At 35.5% G+C, this 14,216-nt stretch overlaps 1 protein-coding gene across 8 annotated transcripts in view; it reads left to right on the forward strand.

Annotated features, from left to right (window-relative positions):
- Positions 1 to 14,216, forward strand: part of st3gal3 (ST3 beta-galactoside alpha-2,3-sialyltransferase 3) — a 140,397-nt gene that overhangs the window by 42,252 nt on the left and 83,929 nt on the right. For all 8 annotated transcript variants that reach the window (XM_012960777.3, XM_012960780.3, XM_012960776.3 and 5 more), the window contains 1 exon segment: positions 8,888 to 8,930. In XM_012960777.3, coding sequence (XP_012816231.1) covers positions 8,888 to 8,930 — 43 coding nt within the window.

The raw sequence follows: 14,216 nt of genomic DNA on the forward strand, positions 1-14,216 counted from the left end.
GACTTCACGTTTTTCAAGCCAACATGAATTTCTCAAACTTCCTTTTCTACTTAGAAATTACATCTCAAATAAGAAAATATAACCTTTCGTGCCTTGCATAGGCTCATGATCTAACTTAATCATAGGTTCTGAAAAATTCCAACTATGGATGCCTATGGTAATTTTGAGCTTGGCAAGAAAAAAGATTCTTGAAAGATTGATGCAAATAATAGTAAATATTTGAGAGATTTCTTGCCTCATATATTGCATTTTTAACTTATTGCAGACTAGTTGAAATTCACTGCTCTTACAATAAGATCAAGACATGCTGTGTTCATAGAAGCACAATTAATGGTGGTGGGACTCAAATGCACTAAATGTATTATAAACATGATGCTTGTGTTTGTAACCACTAAAGGGATGTTAACGTTGGCCAACAAGTTTATCCACTTTAGGGTGTCACATTCATTCACAAGAATATGCTTTTCTTTCTATGGAAATGTGATCCAAAGGCTCTCTGCATTGTTTTATTGCAAACTGTGCTTGCCAAGTTATACAGCTCTTGTAATTTATGTTCTACTGAAAGGCAGAGATTAACATCTTTTCGCAGCTCATATTTTTAAGCAGTGCTTTAAATGTATTTTTGAATCCTTAAGAACCTGTCATGTGTGTGTTTTTAGGGAGCCTTTAAAAGAATGATCATCATACTCTGTGTTTTCACAGAATAGACTAAATATGTCAATATTTTTATTCCTATGAAATCTATGTATTCCCAGCTAATCACATATATCGAAGGTCATGCAGGAGTTCAGTGTTTTACTGCTGTTTACAAAATTGATGGCATTGTGCAAATAATATAATAGATCTGAATGATTGCATAAGTGTCAGATTTTCAACACAATCATTTTTTAAAATGCATACAAATATTTGTTACAATAGCAAAATTTATGAGATTTATTCAGTATGTTTTCTGAGTTGCACCCTTTTCTTTCTTTGTAGCCTATATATTCATATGTTGAGTTAGCAGATGTAGAACATGCATGATATAAAAGTAATGTTGAACTGGTAAAAGACTCTTACTTGGACAGTTCCATAGATGATCGTTTGATTATCAGTTTAACCTTATTATGGAATTGAAAAGAGGATCTTGGGAAAAGATGGCTCAAATACTGAGTGCATTGTCTGACCTGTCATTGCATTTGTCTGCATTTTTCTTTAGACAATAGTATTCTGACAACATGTTGGCAATTTCAAATGCATATTTATACTTAGTAGTCAGTCCTTTCTTATTTTTTTGGAGTGACCCTTTTATGATTGTAGTATGATTCCTTATATGAACCTACTATTCAGGGATATGGGAGTTTTTTTCCTGAAAGGGGGCCACACTTTACTTTACTGACTTCATTTCCTTTTTCATCTGATTACTCTGCATATAACCTGGTCACTGCACAGGATATGTGCATTTGTCAACATATACAATACAGAAGTCGTTTTTGGTTTTTTTTGTTTCGTTTTTTTACAAACTATTCCTTGTTTGCATGTCCCTGCATTGCTTTTACGGATTTCTGTGATTTACTTGGTCTGTGCAAGCAAAATGAAGCTTCTTGTTATTCTCGCATAACCCTTAAAGTAGTGAATTATAGCAAAAGGCTGATTTGAAATACTTTGCCACCAAGCAGCTTGGCTCATTTGTTTGCAGTGGGGGAAATGTTAGGTTAATGGGGTAGTCATAAATCATCTTTGGTTTGATTTCAGTTTTATCCTTTATTACAGGCAGTTAAACTATCCAACAAAAATCAATAGATAGGTGTTCAGTTGCATTGCCTGCATTCCATAAGATTATGAAAGAAGAGGAGAGCACCAGTACACAGATCAACCTTTCAGTGGAGTTTTATTACAGATACACTCTTCAACCAAAAAAAAATGTAATTCTGATATATAATAATTAATTTTCAGTGATGTTTATATTCTCTGTTTAATTGTATCTGACTACGGAAACAATGTAGCAGAACCAAAATGATTAACAGACCAAGAGGAAAACTCACTTCTTTTACATTGTTTCAGGAGTTATCACAAGAGAACAGAAAGGGTTACCAAAATACTGATTTCATCTATACAGTGCCCTTCATAATGTTTCGGACAAAGACACATTTTTCTTCTATTTACCCCTCAGTGTAAAATTTTAAATCAGTTCATTCAGATGTGATTAAAGTGCACATTCCAGACTAATTACAATACTTTTTATACATAGTCTTTTTCATTTTAGGGCACCATAATGTTTGGGACAAAGTCATGCTGGGTATATTAAGGCATGGTGCCCTTAAATGAGGGGGACTATGTGTAAACAGTGTTGGTGAAATGGAAATGCATGCCAATAACTTTTAAAGGACATGTCAACCCCAAAAATTATTTTTTGCTGAATAAAAGAAGACTTAATTCTAAGCAACTTTGCAATATACATTCATTTACATATTTGTAATGGTTTTTTAGTTATTTGTATATATAGTTGCTATTAAAAGTAGTATTTGCCCTGTCCTTTCTGTTTTCTGCCCTGGTGGGTCAGACTGAAACAATGTAACACAAGCAGCAGATTTACAGACCTGACTGACTGGAGGAGCCTGGCACTTGCAACATTGTTTAAAAAGTAACAACCTGGAGTTCAGCAAATGCTGCTTTCTATAGCAGTTACATTTACACATAACTTTTAAAGCACTAATAATTTTTAATAAAATGATATTGAAAAGTTGCTAAGATTTATGTTTTCTTCTATTAGGCAAAAAAAAATTTTGGGGGTTGACGTGTCCTTTAAATTATAGTCTGGAATGTGCACTTTAATCACGTTTGATTTAAAATTTTACACTGAAGAGCAGAGGGGTAAATCAAAGAAAAATGTGTCTTTTGTTTGACATTATGGAGGGCACTGTAATTTCATACTCACTTTGCAATGCTTTTTTTTTTTTTTTTGAGAATCTCTTCCGACCTGTTGCAGTTTTGCCTCTGGTATTCAGTTGTAATATTCACCATGTTTTTAGCTCATGTGAACAAGGTTGTTTAGCCTTTTATCTCAAGTCCCTTACTTATTCTGTTAAAAGCCAGAATTAGGCGCATTATTCAGGAACAAGTTTGTGAATGTTTTGAATGCCATGTGTATGTTTATGTTTTGAATGCCTTTCAAGAATCGGTGTAGCAAAAAAGCATTTTTTTCATGGACATAAGAACAAAGGTGAAAGGAACTGTTTTTGCAAATTTGTTGTTATTTTTAACTATTTCCTACAATTTACCTACCAAATTAACTGAATGCCAATTGCTTAATGTACTCAACTGTACAATACAATAAAATATATAAGAGGAACAATACAAAGGAGAAGGTACAGGTATGGGATCTATTATCTAGAAAGCCATGCAACATTGTTATATTTCATGGTATTTAAGCTGCCATAAATCATGGCTGCAAAACAGTCCGTGTGTGTGTGTGTGTGTGTGTGTCTGTGCGTGCGTGTGCACATTTTTTTTTTCTTTTTAATGTTTTTAGTAGCCTTAAGGTGCAATGATCTAAATTAAGGAGACCCTTTATACAGAAACCCCAGGTCCCAAATCTTCCAGATATTTCCCATACCTTTATGTTTATGCTAAGGGGCTGATTTACTAAGACACGAATTCGAATCCGAATTGGAAAAATTCCGATTGGAAAACGAACATTTTGCGACTTTTTCGTATTTTTTGCGATTTTTTTTCGGCGCCTTTACGACTTTTCAGAAATTGTTGTGACTTTTCCGTTACCAATACGATTTTCGCGAAAAAACGTGAGTTTTTCGTAGCCATTACGATTTGCTCGTATCTTGTCGCGACTTTTTCGTATTGAGCGCTCGTAAGCGGCGGCCGAAACTTTCAGACTTAGCATGATTTTGGAAGCCTCCCATAGGACTCAATGGCACCCAGCAGCTCCAACCTGGCCCAAGAAAAGTCACCATAATGAAGCTTGAATGAATCCGAACGCTACAAAAAAATCGCAACATTTTGCGCAACTTTCGGAATGGCTACGAAAAAGGCGCGACTTTTCGCGCAAGTTTTAACGCTACGAAAAAATCGCCAGATTTTGCGCAACATTCGGATGGCATGAAAAAGTCGCGATAATTTTCCGAAAAAATCGCCAAATACCGATCATTACGAAAAAAACACAATCGGACGCATTCGGCCGGTTCGTGAGTAAGTAAATGGGCCCCTAAGTGTGATATAAATCACTTTATTAAAAGGATACAATCATGAATTTTATTGTATACTTTTTACTTTTAAATTACACTCTTTACATAGCAAATAATTCACTCTACCAGTTAAAATGTTATTCTTGAACCAACAAATGTATTTTTTTAAGCTGTAATATTGGTGTGTAGGCAGCCATCTCAGTGCATTGTGCCTGAGTCTGAGCTTTCAGAAAGAGCCAGCTCTACACATTGGAACTGCTTTCTGGCAACCTATTGTTTCTCCTACTCTCATGTAACTGGAGGAGTCCCAAGCTAGACTTGGATTTCTTGAGTGCTGCTCTGGTATCTACTGTGAGCTGCTATTTTGCTACATTCCCATTGTTCTGCTGATCGGCTGCTGGTAGGCGGGGTGATATCACTCCAAGTTGCAGCTCAGCAGTAAAGTGTGACCAAAGTTTTTTTTAGAGCACAGATCACATGGCTGTTGCACTCTGGGAAATGAAGAATATGGCTAGCCCCATGTCAAATTTCAAAATTAAATCTAAACAAAATCTTTTTGTGCCTAGGGCAGCACCAGACCAAAATGCATCCCTCACCAGACAATGGTGACATGGTTTGGGTTATGCTTCCTGAATGTCTATGTGAGCAGGTATAGTAGAGGTATAACAGAAAATAAGCCACTCTGTGTTGGTATACCGCCACATTCAGTAAAAACATTTGAATTAAAAATCACATTCAGTTTGAACATTAATACACAGGGATAGGAAGCTCAACCTAGGACACAAATTATTTTTATAATATTTTAGCATGCCAGTGATTATGAGACAGTTCAAACACCAAATCATATGAACAAAGACCAAAAAAATAAACTCTTCATAATCATAAAGACATTTATTTAAACCGAAAATAATTATATCATGCTATGATTTTTCACTTGTAAACATCATTGATACCCAGAGTTAATTTTATATACCAGTATGCAAAATTCATTGTAGATTCCTGTCATTTTGAAACTTTGCGTGCTGGCCTGCTTTGGTATTTCCATGCTTAGTATTGCCAAGCTACATGTGGCATGACCTAGATCAAAATGAAACCAGTAAACAAAGAATCTGTGGTGCTGGTACAGCAGAGTCAATGCTGTAGATTCTGCATTGTCTTGTATTTAAAGAGTTATAATAACATTATTATGACTGAGAGCAATAGCTGGCCCTGGCCAAACATATGCAGCTTTTTATCTCTTAATAATGAAAAAACATTAATCTTGACTGAATATAGACCAAGGAAACTGATTAATAATTCATTCATATAAATTATTCATAATTCATTACATTTTCTTTGTGTATTTGAACCTTTTACCATAAAAAATAAAAAGTTAACGTAAGAGCTATTAAAATTCTTAAGAGTGATAATGTTCAGGACGATTATAGGAAATGCGGATGAGTTCAAACTCTACTAAAAAATGTCCTGCCTCTAACCTTCTGACTGTTATTAAGCTACAAAAATATGAAAATTAGGTAATTGAATTAGTGTTATGGTTCTTATGAATGGACATGTTTATGTATGTTTTTTGGGGATGTATACACATATATTTTCAGCCTCTAAAGAAGGGGCAAAAAAAAAAAAAAAGGGGGGGGGTTTAATACCCAAAAAACAAGTTGGAACATTTTTATTTACTTTTTATTTTATTTATTTTTTTAAATCATATTTGCATTGTAGACTTGTGAGCAATTTTCCCTCTAAGCTATACACTTGTCCATGCACATAACATTTAATGTGCACAAACAATGTTGTGTAAGAACACTTTTTTTACCCACCTACTCCTTCAAGCACACTGTTTTTAAAAAGTGCACGTTAAGGAATTTGTTTTTTTTGCAATAAGAAATTAGAGGAAGTATTGATTGTGAGGGGATTTAGAATGCCAGAATAAATCTGACTGCACTTGGACTGACTTTGACACCTAAGGTAATTGTGTAAACTAAGGTGCACTCATGAGCAGTGTTTTATGTTAACGAATTATAAGTGCAGTTTGTATGTTTTATGGTATTAAAAGGCTAACTACACTATGGGAGCATTTCAACTTTTATTTTTATGTATGTTTGTTTTTTTGCCTACATATCAGTCTACATGCTATTTTATCTTCTCTACTTTCTGTTGAGCAATGATGGTGTTTATGTGCACTTTTACATGCACTGACCATATTTCAAAACTGTTAAGATGTCAACTAAACGCTACACACTGAAATAGGAGCAGGTGGGGTGTCCAATATGTTATGTGTAAGAGATACCAGTGCACAGATAAACCCTTTGCATAATGCTTTTTATCTGTAAGCCACAACAATGAGGGAAAGGATGGAGGTTGTTTATACAGAGTGTATTGGGGCATTTTTATCAAAAGATAAATAAAAAGCATGCCACTGGTCCCTAGAGGATATATAGAGACATATTTATCGAAGAATAAACTCTTACTTTTTCCCTTACCTTATTTCATACAGGTCAATAGAGAGTGGTGAAATGTTCTTCTGGCAAGCTCTGTTACATCTGAAGATAAAAATAAACAAAAAACAATTAAATATATCTCTATATAAAATAACTGAGCTGATAACCGGTAGTATCATAAACTGGGGTCTGGACCCAAGATACTCAAAATTAAATCAAAATAAATTGATTGAGGTTTGCTGCCTCACTTGCATGTGTTCCACTGTGGAACAGAAACCTCTAAACTTCTCTGACAAGCACAGCATGTAGGTGAATTATTCTATCATATATTTGTTCTGAATATAGGTAGATAGTAAATATAAAAACAAAATAATTATCCTAGCCAAAATACATTAATTGCATATTATTGATTGTGTTAAAAAAATACTTAATGTATAATAATAATATCTTAAAGAACAGTGACAACAACTCCTGCCATTCTAGTTGCAGCTTATAAAGTTGATCAGATTGCTCGGACTTGTCTGGCAGTGCAGTAAGATATCTTTTCAAAATCTTGAGAATAGTTATATTTTTATACTGTGTGACAGATATACTACTTGTGCTTCTTTAGTTCTGCATAAACATGCCACAGACATCCATTCTTCCCACCAAAGCGCAAAAAACATTTTTTTTTTTTTTTTTTATATAGCAAAGTTGTTCTTAGATTGACATTTACAAATGAAAAAGCCAAAGTGTACAGAGAAATATACCCATGGTATAACCTTCTTCCCACGGTGTGTGTCAGATTGTTTTAGTATTATGATTGCACTAGGATGCATGATCACTGCTTTTTATATGTGTATCTTTCTTCTAACACCACCACTCTTTTACAGTCACAGGGACTAGGTACCCTGTCCATTTTATTTGAGAGATTGTAGCTATTCTTAGACCCCATGTGAAACTCTAAATTTTATGAATGATGGGTAATGTTATCTTTAAGTAAACATTTGTAAAATTATGTTCTCAGAAATATGAGCTAAGCATGCAGTAAAGTTCTGCGATATTTTCTGTAAGTATGGCAGTGTCTCTGTATGGCACCAATCTAAAGCAGGCTATTCCTGTCATTCAATGTCCATTTTATTTTACTAAACACAAGAGAGACTTAAAGGAGAAGGAAAGGCTAATAAAGAGTTAATCTCAAGCTGCAAGTATACCTTCAGTTGTCTCAATAGTGCCCTTAAGTCTCCCCATATTTCACCTGTTCAGAAGATCTGAGCGGGTGGCGGCGGTGGTGTTTGATCACCGAGGTGGGAGGGTGCGAGCGGAGGAATGCTGGAATCCAAGATGGCGGCCGTGACAGGCTGCAAATACACCAAAATTAAAAACCAATTTTTTTTGAGCTGTGATCATTATTTTAAAAAATAAATATGGCGATTTGCATTGGGCAAGGGACCTCTACACTATATTAAGGGCTACTGTAGTAGCCTTTCCTTGCTCTTTAAGAATGCAGTTTACAGTTTTCTGGATAGATACTTTGTGAAAAAATAATTTCTAATTTTAATGCACCTTGTTCATAGAACAATCTATTTTGGCTTGTTATATTGTTGAATTGAAATCCCATGACTTTTTAAATATCCTTCATTTGGTGTGAGCCGCAGAGGGCAGGTCCATTTATTAGTCAATATTGCCAGTCTAAGCTCTATCTATCAATCTCCTTTCCACCTTGAATGTTATGGTGTATGCAGAATTTGAATATTTGTCATTCATATTATTTTTCATGTAAGGCCAAGTGGTGATACTGTCTTTTTTAGGGTTAATGTTTCATTCCCTTTATATATGGCTTAGTATTTATTTTTTTTTTTTTTGCATTTGTTTTTCATGTAAATATTTTCTAGTCTGCATTACTAAAGGCTTAAGCATCACAGAAATAAACAATCAAGTGTCTTCTTCTTTCCCATAGAGTGCTGTTTACAGTAAGGATCAGCAGGGATATGTAGGGAATGTTTTCCTGTAAATGATGCACACGCTAGCCTTTTATTAGGAATTAATTGATAGAAGTCATTTGATTACCTAAAATAAAGTTACCCAAAGTGGTTAAAAAGAAGGTTCCAAAAACCAAGTGACATAAGTGCTCTTTTTAACGTGGAGTGTTATGAACTCAAGTACATTCTATTTCCCCAATATGAATCTTAAAATACTTAGTTTGTGTATACAGTGGTTTATGGCACTTTATATTTGAAATGTTTTAAAAGGTGCTGTTTGTCAATGAAAAATGTCTTTTTTGTTTTTTAGAATATGATCGACTGGGCTTTCTACTTAAACTGGAAACTAAACTGTAAGTAGCAATTTGTGTTTATCCAGTTTGTTAAATTTAGTGTCTTCAAATAGATGAACTGAGGGCTTTAGTGGTAATGTAGGTGACAAACAGGTACTTGTGATAACTTACACGTAAACCTTCTCTGACTGGAAGTATGGGGTTTTAAAGAGTTACAGACAAACCTTTTGAACCCAGAGACGACTTATGCTGTGCTATTCATAGGCAGGGAGAATTCTTGAGCACTGAATATTGTGTCCTTGCATGGACAGTTTTAATACTCCTAAACCGATAGTGATACTCAGGCTTCCAAATTCAGCTCCTGGTAAATAACAAGGTGACGTTCCACAAGAACATAAAAAAACAATCATTTTATTGCATTTGGTGATTAACCTTTATTTCATTTTATTTGTTTTTTCTAATGCTACTTTAAAGGGGTCCTGACACCCTCCTGAGTGAAAAAATATAAATCTTCTTTGAAACTTTTCTTTTACCTGCTCATAGTTCTGTATGCTAGGCACTAGACTTTTTGAGCAGCAAAGGGTTTTCCTTGTATAGTTTTCAAGATTTGTTATAAATAAAGGCCCACCCACCATGACCTGCACTTCAAGCCCCTCTTTAGGCTGCTCATTTGTTTACCCTCCTTATATTTCATTTTTTCCTTCTTTGGTCTCTCTCATACTTTTTACACCTATAATTTCTCTAATTCATAACATAAAACCTCTTTAAAACCACAAAGACACTTAAATAAATGCAGTTAACTTGGTTAAATTGACTGACATTTGGCAATAATCCTGTCACAAAAAATGCAGACTGTGTTTTAATTTTGGGCAGAAAATTGAATATATAAACGCTCAGCTTACTGCGTCAATCCCCAATAGCCCACCGCCTGGCTTTTTGGAATATCACAGAAAAAGAGGAGAGCACCTTCACGCAGATGAACTGCTTCAGCCTTTATTCAAACCACAGCACACAACATGTTTCGGGCTGTATCACGCCCTTTCTCAAGTGTAACTAGTTAACAATAGAGTGAACATTTGAACCAATAGCCCCACCTCCTAAGCATTAATTGGTGCTTGAAAATATCCAGCCAAATTACTTTAGATCACCATATATTTCCTTTTACAAAATATTTATAGAAAAGTCTATAATTAGAGAAAATATACCAGGGTGCCTGGGACTGCACGTCACCATGCCTACCAAATAAGCACCATGTATAACAACTAGCTCAATAAAAACTATTATAAAAGCAATCTTATCCTTATTTTTAATACCCTTTCTGGTAAATTAGATTTTCAAAGCCTGCAAGAAATTAACACATATATAGATCCATCAGTGTATAGATAAGCTAAAGAATTTCATAAAAAAGGTTTTAAACTCCAAGCATCATTAAGCCCACCTGGTACCAATGTACTGAGTTTCTTTATCCATTTACCTTCACACTTTAAGAGCTCTTTCTTTCTATCACAACCCCTCAATTTTAGAGTCACCTCATCCAAGACACACCATCTAAGTTGTGCTACATTATGCTTATGTTCAATAAAGTGTCTAGGTACTTGTGTGTCAGTTTGTGTATTGGCTTTAAAGTTCCTAATATTCCCTTTATGTTCTTGAATTCTTAATTTCACCTCTCTTGTGGTTTGACCCACATAGCCCAAACCACATGGGCATTTTAATAGGTAAACCACATATGAGGAATTACACGTTTATAGATCTTTTAAGGGATTTCATACCCTTTAGTTGGATGATGTATAACTTTACCTCTCATTATTGAGGAGCAGCAGTTACAATTTGGCATACTTTTAAATCTTGATCTATGCAACGTGTAATTCCTCATATGTGGTTTACCTATTGAAATGCCCATGTGGTTTGGGCTATGTGGGTCAAACCACAAAAGAGGTGTAATTAAGAATTCAACAGCATAAAGGGAATATTAGGAACTTTAAAGCCAATCTCATCCACTTTTACTAGTTAGTGCCTTTCTTTATCCACTCATTTAAGACTGTGATTATCCCCTTGTTGAGACACTCACTTATGACGGGTAAGTTCTGCATAAAGGGACACATAAAATCCCCCAGTGTCCCCTATAAAGACAACCCAAGGCAGGTGAGGTAGGAGATAAAGGTATATAAATATAATATATGCAAGGTATAAAGTAGAATATAAAAGTCAAATGTGCCATCTTATAAAATCACAAGGGCCTGACATGATAGTGCTGACTAGCTAAGCCCCTACATGCACTTTTCTATTTGCACAGCTGGAACCACAGAGCACACAGAAAGTTGTAAAAGGGGTATCATATACTTTTTAGATAAAGTATGTAATCCTCTATAAAAGGCGAAGACTTTCAGGGTCTCATTTGAAGCTGTTAGTGACACATTTCAGTTGCTGTTCTGTGTTGCTGAAAGCTTCCACAAGACTCTGTGTTTGCTTGATTAATAAAGAAATAATTTGATTAACTGAGAACCTTGTCTCAGGGTCTTGTTGTATAGTAAGGTTCTGGTCGGTTAAAATTACCAACACCCTTCCATTTTCTTTTATTGTTTATTGCTTTCTGTATTTCTGCTGTTTTTCTTTTTGCTTTGCATTTTTAACCTTTCTTTGCAGTCCAACTGTTCTTGTACAGTGCAAACTGCATGAAGTATCTCTTTATATTCTGAGCAGCACACACTTCATATAAAGCCTTGTTTTTTTAAAGGCAAGTAGCTCATGTGTACTTAAAATAATACATAAATCAGCTGTTTGGGTGTCCAAATATAGGTCGATTCTGGCTGATGATTCATTCTTCTATAACCAGTCAACAAATTGGAAGACTTTTGGCCTGTGTATAGGGCCAAATAGATAATCTCTTCCTGACTGATATCTGGTCAGGTCTTAAAAATAATGGATCTGATATCTGATCAGGTCAGGTTCTCAAAATAGTGGACCTTTGCCCTGCTTTATTTGCTCTTCCATTGTTATCCTGTCTGAAGTAGCCCACCTTTACCTGTATTTTCACCTTTACTTGTTGTGTTTACCATTGTAAATAATTTAAGTTTGTATCTAAAAAAAAATAAAATAAAAATGTATTTAAACACCAAGGGGCAAATTCAAATAAACTAATTTCCACAAATGCCTGACATTTACTAAAAAGTGAACTGAAAAAGTTGCAGAAAAGTTGTAAAACTGGGTTGTAAAGTTGTAAAATTGTTGCACCAAAATCTTGACTTTTTTTAAATTGCCACACAAAAAACAGTGTCAAAAATCCAAAAACCGCTAAACTTTCGAAGCAATGATGGATCCTCCAGGGAAAGGATACCTGCCATTGACTTCTACATGATTTTGATGGCGAATTGTCTGATTAGGATTTTAACCGTATTGTCAGCAAAAAATGTGCAACTTTTTGCGCTAAAAATCTGAATTGGGGGGGAAAAAATCTGACCAGTAGCACATGGCACCCTTAATGTAATGTTATTTTGTATATTTAGGACTTTTTTTCTTTTTTTTTCTTTTTTTTTTTTTTTTTTTATGTACTTTTGTTTAATTACTAATTTGAAAGGAATTGCTAGTGTATAGTTATAGACTTTGATGTGCTCATAGTGCCTGCTTCCCCACCAGTAATGAAAAAGTTATACTTCAATTGCATAGGCTCCTTTATGAAGTGGTATACAATATCTTGTGTTGAGAACACTATGACAGACATGTCTTGATTACATGACTACTCTTCTGAATACAGTATGCAGGGTGGGAATTTTGTTACAGATGTATCATGTCATCAAGTAGCTTGAGGTGTTGATAGACAGAACCTTCCTTGACCTGATGAGCCTGAGGTTTAGTGTTTGGCAGATTGTGCTTATTTTCTCTCTTTCTGTCTGTTCTCCTTAGATTTTCATACCAGAAGTCCCTGGACTGGTTCATATTAGGTGAATTTAGTTATTCTCAGTGCTAAGGTATTTTTGGGCATTTGTCCTCTCTTAAGAGAGGTGATTTTGTGTGGCCAGTAAAACACCCTGTGTGCCATTTTTGTTAGAGCAATGGCACACAATGTGATTATTGTCGTTTTGCCACTCAAGCATTATATAACTTCTGACCCAGATGTTTCACTGTGGATTTAGGTGATTGTCACTCAAAAATGCTTATTTGTAAGTAATAGAAGCCTAAGCTGCCCATGGGCTAATGGTTCATGAGGCATTTTGATCACCATGGTGGTGTAGTGGTTGACACTTTTGCCTTACAGCTCTGGGATCGTGAGTATGATTCCTGCTAGGGCATTATCTGCTAGGAATGTGTGTGTTCTTCCAATGCTTGCTTGGGTTTTCTCAGGGTAGTTTGGTTTCTTCCTACACTCACATACACATATACATACATAAACATACACATATGCCATAAAATCCTATACACTGCACCTCCTGCTCTAAAAAAACAAGATTATTAGAATACTATATGGTCATGGAACTCCTACTTCTTCAAGGAGACACATAGCATAAGTTGTAGGCAGTAATGAATATTGTGCTGGTTTCAATCTGGGCTCAAAATAATAATTATCTTCAAAAATGGCCCCATTATTGGAGCTCTCTATAGATCTGCTACAGTCCCTGTCCGTGTTTTAAATGAGGGGTGGCGTGTTCTAACTGTACCTGCCAGAAGCACGGTAGGAAGGGTATAGCCAACCACGGTCGCACAAAGACAGACTTCAGTTCTCTATCATGTCCAGTTAGCTGCTGATTGGTTTCTTTCCAACAGGTACGGTATGTCAGTGCCACCTGCTCCTCTGCACAGCCTGGGAAAGGAGGCAGCAGGGATTGGGTAAGATAAATTTTCAGTAATCCAGCCCAGACACGCAACTGATTTTTGCACATTCCTTTTTTATAAAAGAGGATAATATAATGGCGCAGTCTTGCTTTTTACATAATAGGACTTTTGCTGATATGGCAAAATAACATAAAAATTACTCGGCCTAAGGGGGAGATTTACTAGGCAAGAACGCTTTGAATGCGTCCGAATGCGTTTTTGTTCGCAATGATCGGTATTTTTGCGACTATTTCGTTGCCGTCACGACTTTATTCGGATATTTTTCGCAACGTTTTCGTCGTCGTCGCGAAAAAATCATATTGTTGTTCAGAGTACAAAAGTTTCGGATTCGTTCAAGCTTCAGTATCGTGACTTTCATTGGGCCAGGTTGGAGCTGCAGAGTGCCATTTATTCCACTGTGAGGTTTCCAAAATCATGCAAAGTCGGAATGGTTTTTCTGCCGTTTACGATCGTTCAATACGATAAAGTCGCGACGGCGACAAAATAGTTGCGCAAAATACGATAAAGTCGTGACGG

This window comes from Xenopus tropicalis, chromosome 4 (genome assembly GCF_000004195.4).
Source record: "Xenopus tropicalis strain Nigerian chromosome 4, UCB_Xtro_10.0, whole genome shotgun sequence".
In the NCBI taxonomy this organism is placed as follows: Eukaryota; Metazoa; Chordata; class Amphibia; order Anura; family Pipidae; genus Xenopus; species Xenopus tropicalis.